This window comes from Oryx dammah, unplaced genomic scaffold, assembly GCF_014754425.2.
Source record: "Oryx dammah isolate SB20612 unplaced genomic scaffold, SCBI_Odam_1.1 HiC_scaffold_28, whole genome shotgun sequence".
NCBI classification, from domain to species: Eukaryota; Metazoa; Chordata; class Mammalia; order Artiodactyla; family Bovidae; genus Oryx; species Oryx dammah.
This window is the reverse complement of record NW_024070212.1, coordinates 76,252,486-76,268,829: the sequence shown is the minus strand read 5'-3', so window position 1 is coordinate 76,268,829 and position 16,344 is coordinate 76,252,486. Positions and strand designations below refer to the sequence as shown.

Below are 16,344 nucleotides of genomic sequence, written 5' to 3'. Positions count from 1 at the left end.
GACGTTTATTGCTTTTAATATTTTTTAGATGTCATATGAATATATATCTAGGTCTAAGGAGTATCTGGAACTAGAGATTCAGAGTCACAAGGACCTCTTGATCAGTCTTAACCCATGGTTAAATCTGTTGATTTCTTCTGTAGGATCCCTTGTTTTTTCTTTACCACAGTCACTAATTTAGTTCAGATTCTGATTATACTCACATAAATGATAGCAGTGGATTCCAACTTAGCAAACTAAATTTCTCCCTGCCTAGGTTCATCTTGAATAATATGTTGTGTGCATAACTTTCCCAAAGCCCTTTTATAGCGTCAATCACTGTTCAGCAGCTACTCTCAAATGAATCAAAAGTAGACTATAACAGATGCCTTTAGAAACTAAGTAAAACTAGAGAGAATAGGTTAAAAAAACTAGCCAGCCCTTTATTTTTTTTTAGTTACCGCAAATCAGGATAACCTGCTTATTCATTTTTTGTTTCTGTAGTCGTTCAGTTGTTTCTTTGACTTGTCTTGACTTTTTTCTGCCAGTTCTGTTACTGTTTCTCTAATTCAGGCACTTCTCTTTCAAATACACTGATCAGTCACTTCTGACTCTACTCTGTTCTCTGCTTAGTCAGTATTGGGGGTGTTGCCAACTTTTTCTTTGAGAAATGAATTTTTATAAAACAAGTCACACTTCTCATATGTGTAGCCAAGAGAGAAAAATCTTGGACTTAACCATGGAAGTCAGATACTCCACTTTCCAAATGATGGTTAAAAAAAAGAAAGAAAAATTCTTTCCATGCAGTTGGTACATTACTTATCTTTTTGACATATAACTGAGCTAGATGTCAGCTGTTAGTGACAAGCTTTATTAAGGAAAATGATCACAATTTATTATGTTCCACTGAAAAGCCTGGTTTACAGTTACCTTATCCTAGAAATGATGAGTGGTTCTCCAGATGGTCTCATACCAACAACATCATTATCACCTGGTACTTTACAAAATGCAGAAACTCACGCCTCACCTCAGCCCTGCTAATCTTTGAGGTAGAGTTCAGTTGTAAGTTTAAATAAGCCCTCAAGGTGATTCTGTTGCCCTTGAATAAGACAGATCAAAGGTAGAGAGCCTGTTGTTGTTCAGCTGCTAAGTCGGGTCCAACTCTTTGCAACCCCGTGAACTGCAGCAGGCCAGACTTCCCTGTCCTTCACTATCTCCCTGAGTTTGCTTAAACTCATGTTTTATTTTATTGGTAATCATACCTCTTTTGGTGATCTCTCAAAGTATCAGTTAAACGCAGTTGTAAAAATTAGAGGTAACAGCATATTAAGGTAATCTTAAAGACGAAATATTATGAAACAAGCTGTTGGTAAATTCTCAAGGTCCATGTGAATGTTGGTTGCAAGCCTACACTAAAGTGTTTTTCTTGGTTTGGCCCTTATTCATAATAGTGACCTCAGTGGCGTCTTGCTCATAGAAGTGACTTCAGTTGCTAAACCTGCTTCTAATTTGTGATGCAGAATAAGTTTATGGAAAATATGAGCTGAGATTAAGAGTTCTAGGTATTACAATAAAGTCTCTGTCAGTACATCATGTTTCTCTCTGCTTGGTTTTCTTTACATATAAAGGTACCACTCTCATCTGGTACTTTTAAAGATCAAATAAGATAGTATAATATTCTCACTTTGTTTTTGTTAAGAAACGAGAATAAGGTAGTGAATCAAAGCATTTATCACAAATGCCTGGCATATAGAAGATGTCATGGCAGCTGTATGTTATGATTGTTTATTTAACCCATCTTTTCTACATCATATTCTTATTTCTTTCTTGATTTTGAAGTTCTTTTTTCTTAAATCCTGACTCCTAATTCCTAAATTTCTGTTTCTTTGTACCAAATGCTTATACTGGACCAGGTATCTGGAGGGACTAGATCCTTGAACACTTCAAGCATTATCTCTTATTGTACTTTGAAGGTCACAATAATTAAGTCAATTAAGTATACTAGCTCATCATTGATTTCTTTCAGAAACAGATTCACAAACTGATTTATAACTAGAGTATCCATGTACAATATGAAATATTAATAGAAGTGTTAAACAATATTTTCTTCCTATTTCTTTTATAAGGAAATTTTTTCCAAATTATTGTTATTTGCTTTTTACACACAAATTCTGAGTGATGGGAGTTAACTGTATGATCTAATTATTTAGTATGTTCAGGTTATATCCTCCGGTCTGATGTTTTCATCCTCACTATAATAAGGTATTTCACACACAGGCTAGACTTGTTTCTGTCCATGAATAAGACTGTGATACTACTGGAGAAATACAAAGTCTTATTTCACAATTATCCTTTTTCTAGGTTCTAAACTGACTCAGTTAAGTTTTTCTTCAGAGTGTGTATGTGTATGTTATAGGCTCAGACTATTTGGGTTAAATTTTCTTTTTATAATTTTGTCATGTTTCCCTGATACTCTGTAACACTTGATTACTGATTAGAGTGAGTACCTTCTGCAGAAATCTCATTTCATTTCATAACATGTGGATATTTCCTCATTTCACCCTCAGGAAAGTTGCTTTTTGTGGTTGGGGGAGGTTCAGGTCCCTGGCTGAAACAGCCTGATATACTGTTAAGAGTATGGGGTTTTGTAATTAGACTAAAAATCTGTTTTCACTACTAGTAACTTGTGTGGTTTTTAGAGAAATTGCTTAATCTGCTAGCCTCAGTTTCCTCATCTATGAAGTGGAGATAACACAACATTTTTGTAAGATGTACAGTAAAGATTACATGAAATGATTTTACATAACCCTAGAAAAGAATATATGGCTGATGTAATCCAGTATCATTCATGTATGTTATTGCTGTTTTTAATGTGTTTGGGCTGGGCTCTAAATTTCATTCCCCTTTCTTGGTTTCTATTTCCCCACTCCCAAATTATGTATGGTACTCATAGTAAATGTGAACTGATTGTTGGTGTACAATCACTGAATTGAAGCAGAAAAGAATAATAAAGATTAGGGTTTTCCTGGTTTCAGAATTATATTGTTTTACTTTTTATGATTTGTGAATTCTTGATAACAGTTGTAAGAATATTCTTCTGTATTAAGATTTGTGAATGATAGGAATATGAAACGTCATCTGTTAAAAATTTAACTTTTGTTCGGTCTATTAGGAAGGCGACATGCCGATTCATGAACTTCTCAGCCTTTATGGTTATGATAGTACTATTCGGCTACCTGAAGAAGATGAGGAGGAGGAAGAGGAAGAGGAAGAAGATGATGAAGATGCTGATAATGATGATAACAGTGGATGTAGTGGGGAAAATAAAGTAAGGTTATACATATATTTTTATCTTCCTGAAGTTAAAATTTTATTGATACATTGATTTTGATTGCTTGTTTTTGTCGTTTCTTTTCACTCTAACTTTAAAGGCAATATATTTAAATATTAAAACTTACAATATAGACATATGTAATACAAATTGGAAGTTCCCTGTAATCTACTCCAGAGAGGCAATAGTTTGCTCTGTCATTCCTGTTTTTTTAATGCCTGTTCTAAATAAATTTGCAACAACTTTTAAAATGCTGTTTTTTAAGTAATAATGGTTAATTGTACTCATTTTTATTTTGTTTTGAAATAACTTTAGGTTTGCATAAGAGATTCAGATAATTCAGTGCATCTCTCTGTACTCTCCTCGACTTCCTCTAATGTTAGCATCTTGTGTAACCATGGTATATTCATATAGTCTTCTAGTTTTATCTGGAATACTGTGACCTTTCATCTGCAACACTTTTTTTCTTAAAGAGATTTAATGTATTATTCCACAGGAAGAGAATATAAAAGATTCCTCAGGTCAAGAGGATGAAACTCAGTCTTCCAATGATGATCCATCTCAATCTGTTGCTTCTCAAGATGCCCAGGAAATAATCCGTCCACGTCGATGTAAATATTTTGATACAAGTAAGTATTATTAGTTACTATTTTTTATATGATTTTTGCTATTTAATATTTTAGTGTTTTTTTCCCAATACTCTGAATTCATTGATTTGGAAATCTCGCGCATCAGTAATGGGATTTTGTTCTAGATTATTAGTTTAGCTGTAGTGGTGCCATGTTGTCCATGAATATGCTACTGTCATTATTATGTGTCACTATGATACCTGATTTTGAATGTGTTCCTTTTTTTTCCACTCTTGACTGTTCTTTAAATTTGTTGTTTCATGGTCATCTTTTTTATTTTTCCTAGTCTTTTCCTCAGTTTTCCATTTTCTGCTTTCTTTGCCTCTCAGTCTAGATAATACTCATAAGCATTCCTTTCTCTAACCAATGGTTCCCAAGTCTAAAGAAATTGTTGGCCTTTGAGGTAGGAATATATTATAAAAAGAAAGCACTCTGCTGATGTTTCTACCTCCTCAAAGTCATTGACCAGTAGTCGATACAACATTTAATGTATGTATCTTGAATATTTGCATGTATCACTACTCCATAATGTTTTCATTCCAAGCAAGAATCCTTACCTTAGAAGTAAGATAAGTTAACCATTAGTGTTATTAGTTTAAATATGTAGTTTAAATTTCTGTATTTAAAAAAGAAAAATACTTGGATACAATATAATAACCTCTCCTGAAGTGTGGTAAAGTAAAAATTGATAAAACATGGTTACTGCTTTGTGTGAAGGACTTCTGTTACGCATTTTTGTTTAGAGATCAGTGTAGGGCTGCTCGTGATAATTTTATTGTGAATTTTTCTTTTAGAGATACAGTCCAACTGAAAAGTGTTATCACTGCACAGAGAAATTAGTTACATTTAATTATTTGAAGGAAATGTATTTTTCCCCTGATTAAACCAGGAGCAGGTCCATTGCCAAAATTTGCTTAAAAGTGGGATACTAAGTGACTGCATCTTGAAATAATATATCATAGTTCAGATGTTATTTCAGTATGCATGGAAACTATACATACAGTGCCCATCTTAGCTTTTCCATAGAAAGAATTAATTTCTGTGTGTGATGTTACCCTTTTGAGTTCTGTGTGCCATTGTAGAGTTGAGAAGATGCTGACACTCTAGTGGTTTTCAGATTTCCCGCTCCTTTATGTAAAGGCATTCTTAGTTCAAAATGTAAACAAATAGCAATTTGCCTGCTCTGAATAAAACAGAAGTTGGGGAGATATACATGCACTCTTTTCCTGTGTTCCCCCAAAGTGATGTTACAGCATTCTCAAGTATTTTAAGGAGCACTGTTCAGTAACTATTATTTTGTCGCAACTCTCATTTAATAAGGGAAGAAACAGATCATATAGTTTTTCTGTAACCAGGCTGTTGGAAGCAGAATTAGGTTGAGAAACAGATTGTCTTGACTCTGAATCAATTTTTTCCCTGAAGTTCTTTGTAGAGTATTATTTCATGAAAATATAGTTATCTAAGAAAATTGTCCTGGAAGGCCTATGGGTTTTGTTTTTGTTTTAACTGACAGGGTAATATTTGACTAAAAATATATTGACCTACCTCTGCAAATACTTTTTGGCATATTTAAGTATTTGATGGTAGATGTAAGAATGGACAGGCTAAGCAATCATTTTATAGTACTATTGTCTTACTTATTCTAGATAGTGAAATAGAAGAAGAATCTGAAGAAGATGAAGATTATATACCATCAGAAGACTGGAAAAAGGTAGTTAGAGCCATATTTTCCCAAAACTTAGATAAATTAATATTTAAAGAGCCAAGTATCTTCTTTTACCAAAAGTTTGATAAAGTTGAAGTCTTTCTGTGACATATGTTCAGATTTTCCCTTAATACATCCAGGTGAGAAATAACACAAATTTTCTTATAAATAAAATAACGATATAAAAAAATCATACTTTGTTGAACAAGTTGGTACTCAAAGCAAAATTACAAATCCAAATTTCTAAACTAGTTAGTAACTAGACTTTTGTTAGCCACACTGTAAAAAGTATCACATGTGAATTTTTCTTTTTATATATATCTACTTGAGAAAACAATTGTGGAGGCTATGGTATTTGTTAAGTAAATTTTGTTTGATGAGTTAGATTACAGGCTTTTCTATCCCATTTTAATGTTGATACTCGCAGCTCAAAGTATATTGTGTGAAGAGATAGATTTGGACTTTGGTATAACTATCCATAATTAATTTCTAAAATGAGTTTAAAGATAATGACATGGTCTTTAATTATACAAGTGTATAATTAATCTCATGGTTAAACTGAAGAATTTTTAAGCTGCTGCCGAACAGTTGACTTATTAGGAAGATGTGTCACATTATTATGTAGAATTGATGAGGACAAGTCATCTATAAGAGGTGATGTCGTACTTGTTGAGATAGATACCTGATTTATCTCTTAGAATCTCTGTTGAGGGTTTTGGGTTTTTTTCCCCTTGGTGTTCTTTTCCCTAGGTCTGATTCTGAATTTAGTGCATAAACAGTGGTTTATGTGGAAGCAGAATAGCCCAAAATATAAAATTGAGTGGCCTTTCTGGCCTTTTTAAGTCATGATTGTTTACTTAATTAGTCAATACTTTTGATCCTTCCCTGTGTTTTGTTTGTTAGTTTCTTTGAAGTTGTCTGGTCTGAATGCCAGGGGCACACTTAAGAGATAACCTCCTTTGTGGATTAAAATAAGGAAAAATCTGTATATTTGTAGTTGCAGCTGGGAAGAATGAAGTATTAAAATGACCTTGGACTGTACTACCCAAGGATTATGGGCTTCAGCCAGAATTGATATATTTATGGGTTTCCAAAGAGATGTTGGCTTCCCTTGTAGCTCAATCAGTAAACAATCTCTCTGCAATGCAGGAGATCTGAGTTTGATTCCTGGGTTAGGGAAAATCCCCTGGAGAAGGAAATGACAACCCACTCCAGTATTTTTGCCTGAAGAATAACCTGAACAGAGGAGCCTGGCAGACTACAGTTCATGGGGGTCGCAAGAGTTGGACACAACTTAGCGATTAAACCACCACAAAGAGATGTTTAGAAAAGAGAGACATCAGTGTGGGTTAAAGTGGTAAGGAAAGATTATCACAGTGCATGTATTAATTATTAATAACTTGAATGATTAATGAATAAATGATGGGACTGAAGACAGGAAAAAAAAGGATCACAGAAGTTACTATTTGTGTGACTTGTTTGAGCATGTTCTTCAGTCATTTCTGATTACTACATCATGCAGAAATTAAAATTAGAGAAGCTGGAAACTTTGGTAATCATCTTAAACTGTTATTTTCTACCACATATCCAAGTTTGTTTTTTCTCCAGTATAAATTGATTTTGTATCTGGAGTGTCCCCATAGAGTAGTTGATTGAGCCTTGAATTTTTTCTTTTTTTAAATGAAGCAGTACAAACTCAAAGGAGGGAGAACATGGGGGAGATAAAGCCCTCATTACTAGAAGTTTAGTCCCATCCTCAGGAAAATTATGTAATAAAGCAAATCCAGATTTATATAATAAAGCAAATCCAGATTGTCTTATTTTAGTGTGATTTGTAAAAAGCTGTCATGATTCAGAGATTAATCTTCTAAGGCTTGTAAGACAAAATTAAATTTTTATTGAAACCTGTGGTAGAGGAAACAGCTTTGAAATCAAACCTGAGTTCAGGTTATAGCCCAGAATTTACTAATAGTGTTATCCTAAGGAAACTTATTTTCTTGAGTTTCACCTCCTTACATACAGTATAGGGACAGCAAATTCAGCCTTGTTGAAGTTGTTGAGGATTAAATAAAAAATTTGCATAGATACTTGGTACATAATGCTCCTAAATACTGTTTTCCTTCGTTTCCCTACAGAACAAATTTAAGGTGAAAAGTCTCTGAATGCAATAGGAAAAAGGAGAGGTGTCTTTTCTTTATACTAAGCTAGAAATTACCAACCCTGGCTTCATGTTAAAATCACTTAAAGAAATTTTAATGCTGATTACCATGGCCTTCATCCAGAGATTCGAGTTTATTCGATGGATCCAGACATTGAATATTTTTAGAAGCACCCTAGCCAGGGTTGATAACCTGACTATTTATTCTCTGATAGGTGGAGATGAGTTAACTTAAAAGGGGCACAAGAAGTGACAATAGGGTAATCTTTTTTATAGTGAAAGATATAAGGAAAATTCCTATGTATGAGTAGAGAAAATGCGTGTGTGGTATTTTTAGAAAAACTAACTGGTTTTCCTGTACAGGTGCAGCAATAAATTTATTACATAGACATGTCTTTGAAGTTACACTAGATAAATGAAGCCCTAGCATCAGTGGGAAACAGTAATAGGAGAGAGGAACTCTTCAAATCCCAGGAGTTATTTAAACTTACTAGACCATGATTTCATACCTTCCCTACGTAAGTCTTTATTCTGAAAATATAGTAACTGTGTTAACATTTAGCCACAGACAGAAGAGGGCCCATGTAATTAATCTTGGTCCCTATGGCTTACATTAATAAATTCTCATCAGTGGTGACCTCTAATTGTCGTTCTGAACAGCCAGTTTCCCCTAACTTGTGTTTTGACTATATAGATTGATTACCAGATTTCCTAAAATAAGATTGAATTATGTTTGGGAGAAGTTATGATTTCATCTTACATTGTTTTAATGAAAGTTAGGCACTGATTACCTATCCATCTGGTTTGAAGTTTTATTTATTTGGCCTTTACTGGGCTTTATTCAAACTGTTTTTGTTATTTCCTTTACCTTAAAGCTCTGGTTCTCAGACTTCATTGTGTGTCAGAATTACATGGATAGCTTGTTAAAATACTTAATTGCTGAGTCCCATCCTCATAGTTTCTGGTTCAGTAGGTCTGGGTTAAGACCTGAGTATTTGCATTTCTCAGTTTCCCAGGGAAGCTGATCCAGAGACCATAGCTTAGAGTGGGTACTCTGAAAATACCTTAATTTGACTTTCTGCTTTTTAGAGTTATCTTATCAGTTGAATTACAAGAATTCATTTTTATTTCTTTTTCTCCATATTTTAAAGTTCATATCCATTGTCTATATTGCATTTCACCCCATCATTATTACTGATACTTTCATCCAATCATGTCCAAGCTCTTATCTATTATTAACTCATTCATCCTCACAATGCTTCTCTGAGGTAGTTAATTGGTTGTTAACTATTTTATGACAGAAACCAGGAACAGTTAACCCAGGAAGATGGTAAATCTAGAAAGTGGACATAAAATCTGTTAACTCCATCTTATTAACATTTTATATTTTTTAAAATAGGAGATTATGGTGGGCTCCATGTTTCAAGCAGAGATTCCAGTTGGCATTTGTAGATACAAAGAAAATGAAAAAGGTGGGTCATTCATATATTTACATAGCTGAATTCATGCTTTTAAAAAGCAGGAATTGATGAACTGTTTTTATAATGGGATAAGAACATGACAGTTCATTTGTTACCCCATGATTTATGAAAGAAGACCCCTACACCATATCTGTAAGGAATATTTTCTGTTTCTTCAGCCAAAAAAGAAAAGTGAATGCTTCTTTGGTATTGTGTTGTTAGATGACTTAAGACATTCTTTTAATCTTTTTTTATATTTTAAATACTCTGAATATACCTTTTTATAACCTTTATAATTTATACTTTAAAAGGTTATTTTGTAGGTTATTTTGTTCCAGTGGAAGCCATTGACAGATTAAAAAAAAAAATTAAGTGTAAACAACTGATATAAAAAGCTTATTTGCTCCTGAAATTTTTAATATTATTAATATTGAGTGTTTTGCTGTTTGTGTTATTTAATTTGGAAAAACAAACTTGTGTACTTAAATTTTGCATGATTTTTTGTTCATTTTTTTGTCTAAGTTAAGTCATAAAGATTAAATACTTGAACTTCTGAAAACAGAATACTTGAGGATTTTTTAAGTCTTTAAAATTATCCACTTTGTGAAAGTTCCAGAGAGAGAGTGTGTGTGTGTTTAATGAGTTGATGGGCAGTGTGACATCACTCAGTGTTAGAAATCTTTCTTCATTTCTTTTATTTCAGTTTTCTTTTCCACATTTCAGCTTACATATGCAGAGCCTCTGGGAGTTATAAAAGTCGTCTTGTTTGTTTTCTTTTTAACATTCTCTCTGAAAACTTACTTTATATTCTAAGTATCTGCTTTTAGGGCAGAGCCCCAGATCAGAAGTCATTACGGGAGTATCACAGGCTCTAGTAAATTCTAGTGACAACGGAAATGTTTTAACACACAAGTTAATTTCTAAAACATATAGGAACATTAAAGATATCAATATGGAATGACCTTATTGTATACTGAAATTCTGTGCAGTTTTTGTAAATCATTGTAATTGTGTACAAAAATGAATGATCCATTGGGTTTTCTATTGTTTTGTATGTGACAAATTAACATTACAGTTAAAGGCAGTTTTAATTATTTCTTAATATGTTTGTCTTTTAACATTTTTGCCTTATTAGATACTACAGTGAATAGTGATCACAATTTCCAATTTTGGTTTAATGTTTTTCCATTTTAGCTAATTTTAGAAAGCAATTGCTTTCTTTCTTTTTTTTTCTGGACGCTTTCTTACTCTGAGAATTTAAGCATGTTACATTGTATGAGGATCAGATGAGATTTAACACAGTTACTGCTTTAGAGGAGTCACTGTGGTTCAGGTCCTTTCCTCGGTTTTATAGTTCTATAATAAAAATTCATACCTTTGTCATGATAATCAAGAATTCATCTGCATTTAGGTTAACCTGTGCACATGAATCAAACCCTTGTTAAACTATTCAGTAAACCACACTATGAAATAAAACTGTCAAAGGGATAGTGCTGATTAGAGCCTTTTTTCCTTATAGAAAAAGTTTTGTAGAGTATTTTTCATCAATTTGGTGAGCACATTCGAAAGGGTGAGCATTTAGTTTGGGTGATTTTGATATGAATCACAAGACTTTATGATATCTTGGTATCTACACAGTAAAGTTCTTTGGCATATTGATTAGAATTTTTCATTGCTTTAAACCCTATTACTGAGTATCCTGAAGAGATATTGATAAAGCTTTTCTCTTAAATTTATGTGATTGTTTATAGTTAACAGAGTATATTATAATCATTTGTTTATTCAGCTTTGTATCCTTAGTATACCTCGAGTGATCTAAAACATAGACACTTTGTAAACATTTGAGTTACTCGATGATTGCAGAATAGTGTTAACAGAACTTATATGGAGTCAGTGAACTTGAGGCTATCTAGGCATTTGGCCTTGGACAGATTACTTAACTGCTTTTTCTCCTCATCTAAAAAATAGCAAATATTTAAAATAGCAAGTATTTATAGAGCTTTTTCTCAGGAGTTACATGTGATGTTGTTATGTGTGGCACTTAGGGGCACAGTGTTTGGCACATAGAAAATGCTCGATAAATAACATTAATGTCCAGTAAATCATTAATCTTATCCTTATATTTAGGTTTTATTATTCAGATTTTCAGAAAGTATCCATTTATGCTCTTTTGCTTGCAGGTGACAAAGTTTAAACTGAGTTCAGTTAGCTTTAGCAAAAAAAAATTTACTTGATTGCTTTACTAGGAAGTTCTGGCTAATCTGTCTTCAAATAAAACTGGATTTAGGGCTTTTTATAATATTAGATATCTCTCCTTTGCCTCTTTCCTTTATTGTCAGACAAGGTAGGATGGCTCCTGGGAGCTCATGACTGACACTTTTCATGATCCTAGTCAGGAACCAGGAAAAATGAGAACTTCCCCATCCCACTTTGCTCCAGCGAAAGTCCTAGAGAGAGCTTCTATTGACTCAGCTTGAGTCTTAACCCAACCAGAAGTAATTACTGTGACCCAAGAGTTGAGTGAATACTCCGGCTCATTTATCTCTTCTTTGGGCTCCAGGTGCAGTGTCAACCCTGCTCAGACTGTATGAAAAGGGTTTAATTCGCAAAAAAGTTCGCTGGCCATGTGAAAACCATGATTGTTTCTCCCATGTACTAAAAACTGAGTAAATGCTGTATCTTTGAGATAATTCTAAATAGTTCAGATGCTTGGTAAACATCTTAAAATGCACAGGACCCCTTTCCCCAAATTAAGAGTTCTCTGGCCAAAGGTGTCAGTAATGCTAAAACTGAGAACCCTTTACTAGATTAGTTGAGAATTAGATGGGCTACTTAGGGAAAAAAGGCAAAGAAATAAGGTATTTCCAAATTTTCATGCTTGCATGATATAAGTTTTAGAGTAAACTTGCTCAGCACTAGCAGAGGACTGTGAATTGTTGTTTCTAATGAACATTAGACAAATTATTGATTCTTAAGTTACTTACTGAAAAATGAACACATATATTACCCTTAGTTGATAATAATAATGCTGTTGAGACAGGCAGTTCAATTAATCTACACATAGGAAAAGCTCAGCTAGACAACTTAAAATTCATGTCATTAATCACAGTGTGACCTTTTTAAGATGTGGAAATTTCTGTGGTAAACCACATTACATCTTGCTAATTATGTTTTAGCATTTCATCCGCATAATATATTGATTAGGTAGAATTTTTACTTGAGCATTAAAATGTGATGACACAGAAACCAGAGGTTAATAAATTCATTTATTTATTCACATTTATTTGTAGTCACTAGGGATTTCCCAGATTGTCAAAGTTTATGATTTTGTGGTAGTAGTTTCAGAGTTTTCTGCATTACTCTTTTTCCTTCTCACCCCCAACACACACATAAATGAACTTTGTTAAATTATTTTGAATTCATTTTGCCTATCTGACACACTTTAAAATGCCTTACAAAGTACTTTCTCATTTAACCTGTGTTAATACATTATATGAGCTCTTGTCTTCTGAACTCTTTCACTTATTTATAACCACTTGTAAATTATTTTTCAGTAATGTAAGGTAGCTATACTTACGATTGCTTTTTAAAAGTTCTAATATTTAAATTTGGTAATTCATTAGAATGAAGTAGTTTCGGAAGATTCTGTTACATTTCAGTGATTGGAATCTTTCAAAATGCAATGTGTTCATGAAGTTATACTAATTATTTATAATGGAGTATTTTTTCTTTCTATTGCTGTTATGTTTATAGAGGTTAATGTCATATTTATAGAGATCATTCCTCCATATTTTCTTGTGTTTTATCATAGAAGTCGCATTTCTCTTGGCATTTAGTCATTCTTCAGTAGACATTTAATAAATATCGGTTGTGTTTCCTGTTCTATTTAGAACATAGTCAAAAATCATATTTTATTTAGAATATAAACTTAACTGCCAAATAATCCATCTACTTCTGGAACCAATTAAGGCAGTGTGGTTTATTCTCTGAGAATTCTAGCTATTCTCAACTGTGTTGTTTAAAAAAAAAAAAAACACATTTTTTTTAACAATTTAATATTTTTATTCTTGGCTGTGCTGGGTCTTTGTAGCTCCATGGGCTTCTCTGTACTTGGGGCAGGTGGGGGCTCCTCTTGATGGGGGTGCACGGCCTTCTCATTGCGGTGGCTTCTCTTGTTGTGGAGCACGGGTGCTCTGGGGTACGTGGGCTCCAGCAGCTGTGGTTCCTGGCCTCTGGAACACAGGCTCAGTAGTTGTGGCATACAGACTTAGTTGCTCTGTGGCACATGGAATCTTCCTGGCTCAGGAATCATGGTCGTTTTTAATATACAGTAATTCTGTAGCATTAAGCGTCATATTCTCAGGGTTATCCTGTCTGACTGAGGTGCATGCACGTTCAGTTGCAGTCATGCCCGACTCTTTTGTGATCTCATGGACTGTAGCCTGCCAGACTTCTCGTCCATGGAATTCTCCAGGCAAAAATACTAAAATGGGTAGCCATTACTTTCTTCAGGGGATCTTCCTGACCCAGGGATTGAACATAGGTCTTCTGTATTTCAGGCAGTTTCTTTACCATCTGAGCCATGTTTGTGTACTCAGTTTAAACAAGGATGTGTTTGCAACCTGTGACTTGAGACTTCCAGATTGACTCCAGAAGTATTTCTCAGGTAGTGTGTGCTTGTTTCATGGGAGTATCTGGAAGAACACTGGGGACTCAGGGACCCACCCTCCATTGTCTTCTTCCTGAATCAGGGTTTTATTGTAAGGCACTGTCCTTCTCCCACTCTTGAACCAAGAATATATGGACTGTAGTATGGAAACGGCTGAGTAGAGCCCAGAAATCAATAGCAGTATCTCCAAATTCCCTTTATCATGGAAGTTTATTGTATTTACAGTTTGGAGAGTTTCAGTAGGATTACACCAGTGGGTTAGAAAAGAAATGCAGTTTACTAAGGAAAATTTTCTAGAGATTGTCTTTTAATCTGTACTGTTTTGGGAAACAAGGGTGTAATATTTTGAAGAGTTCGTGTGTAGTGACAGGGGAGTGGGTTAGAGATAAGGTAATTTATAAGAAAACACTTAACACAGTACCTGGTATGTGTCAAACAAGGAAGTTTGACACTGTCAGCTATCCTTTGACTTAAATTCAAAGTCTTTTCTCTAGCTGGCTCCTTTCTATTGGCATCTAAGAGGTTATGTCTCCTATCTTGGGCTTCCCCGGTGATTCAGTGCTTAAGAATCCACCTGCAGTGCAGGAGCTGCAGAAAGACAGGGTCTTGATCCCTGGGTTGGGAAGATCCCCTGGAGGAGAGCATGGCAACCCACTCCAGTATTCTTGCTGGGAGAATCCATGGACAGAGGAGCCTGGCAGGCTACAGTCCATAGGACCACAAAGAGACACGATTGAAGTGACTTAGCATGCACTCACATCTCCTATCTTTAAACACCAACAAACAAAACCAAAAAGTTCTTCAGCTATGCTTCTTCTCTAGCTACTTACTCTGTCTTCCTCCCTCATAATGGGACTTTTTTTCAAAAGAGGTTTGAGAGTGAAACAGCTGATCTGTGGCAGCCTAAATGGAATGAGAGTCAGACAGTCCTTGCTATAGCCATACATATCCCAGACAGGGACACAGGTCTCCTGGAAGATGCAGCAGTTGGGAGCTGGAGTTTAGGGATTGTGGAGCAATCCCAGGACAAGGTCTGCTGTTGACTGTGGAGAGACAGATCTAGGGGATGTGAGGGAGGAGATTGTGGTGGGAAATGCCTGTGGAGGAAAGCCGGGCAGCCATGGAAGCAAGGCAGTACTGTTGAGTCACGTCTAGGGGGTGGAGCCATCACCATAACGTCTCTCTCCCCACACTACCAGCATTGGCAGCTGAACAGTAGAGAGGCTGACTCATCAAACTCCTGATGCACTGAACTGTAGAGCAGGACCCCAGCCAGGGGGCCCCTCTATATGCCTGGCGCTCTGAACAGTAGAGAAGGACTCCAGGCAAGAGAGCCCTCTAAGTGCCTGAATGGGCAGAGCTACGGAGAAAGACTGGCTAAAGAGGCCTTCTGATCACCAGCTGCAAGAGGCTCGAAAAAAGACTCTGATAAAGCCATAATGCTTGTGGCAGAAGCAGTCTGTGTCCCTGCACAACTTGGCGCCACCAGGGTTCCACAAGCCGAACAGCTGTGTCACCTTCAAGCTCAACTCTCACTGGGGCAGAGCTGCCACAGGTAGAAAAGTCTTGCGTCTCTACGTGCAGGTCACTTCGGTAGTGTCTGACTCTTTGCGACCCTGTAAACTGTGGCCTGCCAGGCTTCTCTGTCAGGGAGAGGGGGTTCTCCAAGCAAGAATACTGGGGTGTATTGGCCAATACTGGTTGCCATATCCTTCTAGAGCACTATATTTCCTGCTGCCCTAGCTGCCATCTCTTATCTGCTGCTACCAGAACCCTTGTCACAAGCAGCTGCACCACCTCCACACCTGGCCCTCATGGGGGCAAACCCAAGTCCTCCAGGGAAGCCCCAGGAGCAAACCTCAGTGGACAACCCACATCCAGTGGTGGAAATAAAACCACAGTTGAAACCCAGGGGCAGTGTGACTAAGGAAGAAGACCCAAAACCTTCCCACTGGCTGTACAAGCTGCACATTAAATCCACACAATCAACTGGCCAGACTCTGTGTCTGTGGAATATATAAAAGGTCATTGAGAGCTGCCACAAAAGAAAACACACTTGTCCTATTGGCTGTGGACATTGGAAGCAAGAACACACAGGAGTAGGACCAGATAAGAGTCTAAGCTGCCCCCACAGCAGGTCAGAGATCAGCAGTGTCGGAGGGCATCCTAGGGAGGTGAGTGGACAGTGACTCCCAGTGAGGGAAAGGACTCTGACAGCAGTGATTCAAGAAAAACATTTGTTGTTATTATGTTTTGACTGGTTCTGTAGATTCTTTTGGATATTTTTTCTTCTAATTAAGCTTTTGAGCTTTTTTTTTTTTTTCTTCCCCTTCAGTCATGTTTTTTCCTCAGTCACATAAAAAAACCACATTTTTTATTGTTGTTATAAACCTCTACCTCTACATTGGGCTTC

The 16,344-nt window shown here is 35.7% G+C and overlaps 1 protein-coding gene across 16 annotated transcripts in view; it reads left to right on the top strand.

The window, feature by feature from the left end:
- Positions 1-16,344, top strand: part of MIER1 (MIER1 transcriptional regulator) — a 67,534-nt gene that overhangs the window by 26,768 nt on the left and 24,422 nt on the right. For all 16 annotated transcript variants that reach the window (XM_040232628.1, XM_040232624.1, XM_040232638.1 and 13 more), the window contains 4 exons: positions 3,152-3,307; positions 3,807-3,939; positions 5,586-5,650; positions 9,202-9,274. In XM_040232628.1, the coding sequence (XP_040088562.1) occupies positions 3,152-3,307; positions 3,807-3,939; positions 5,586-5,650; positions 9,202-9,274 (427 nt within the window). The remainder of the gene's footprint in view (positions 1-3,151; positions 3,308-3,806; positions 3,940-5,585; positions 5,651-9,201; positions 9,275-16,344) is intronic.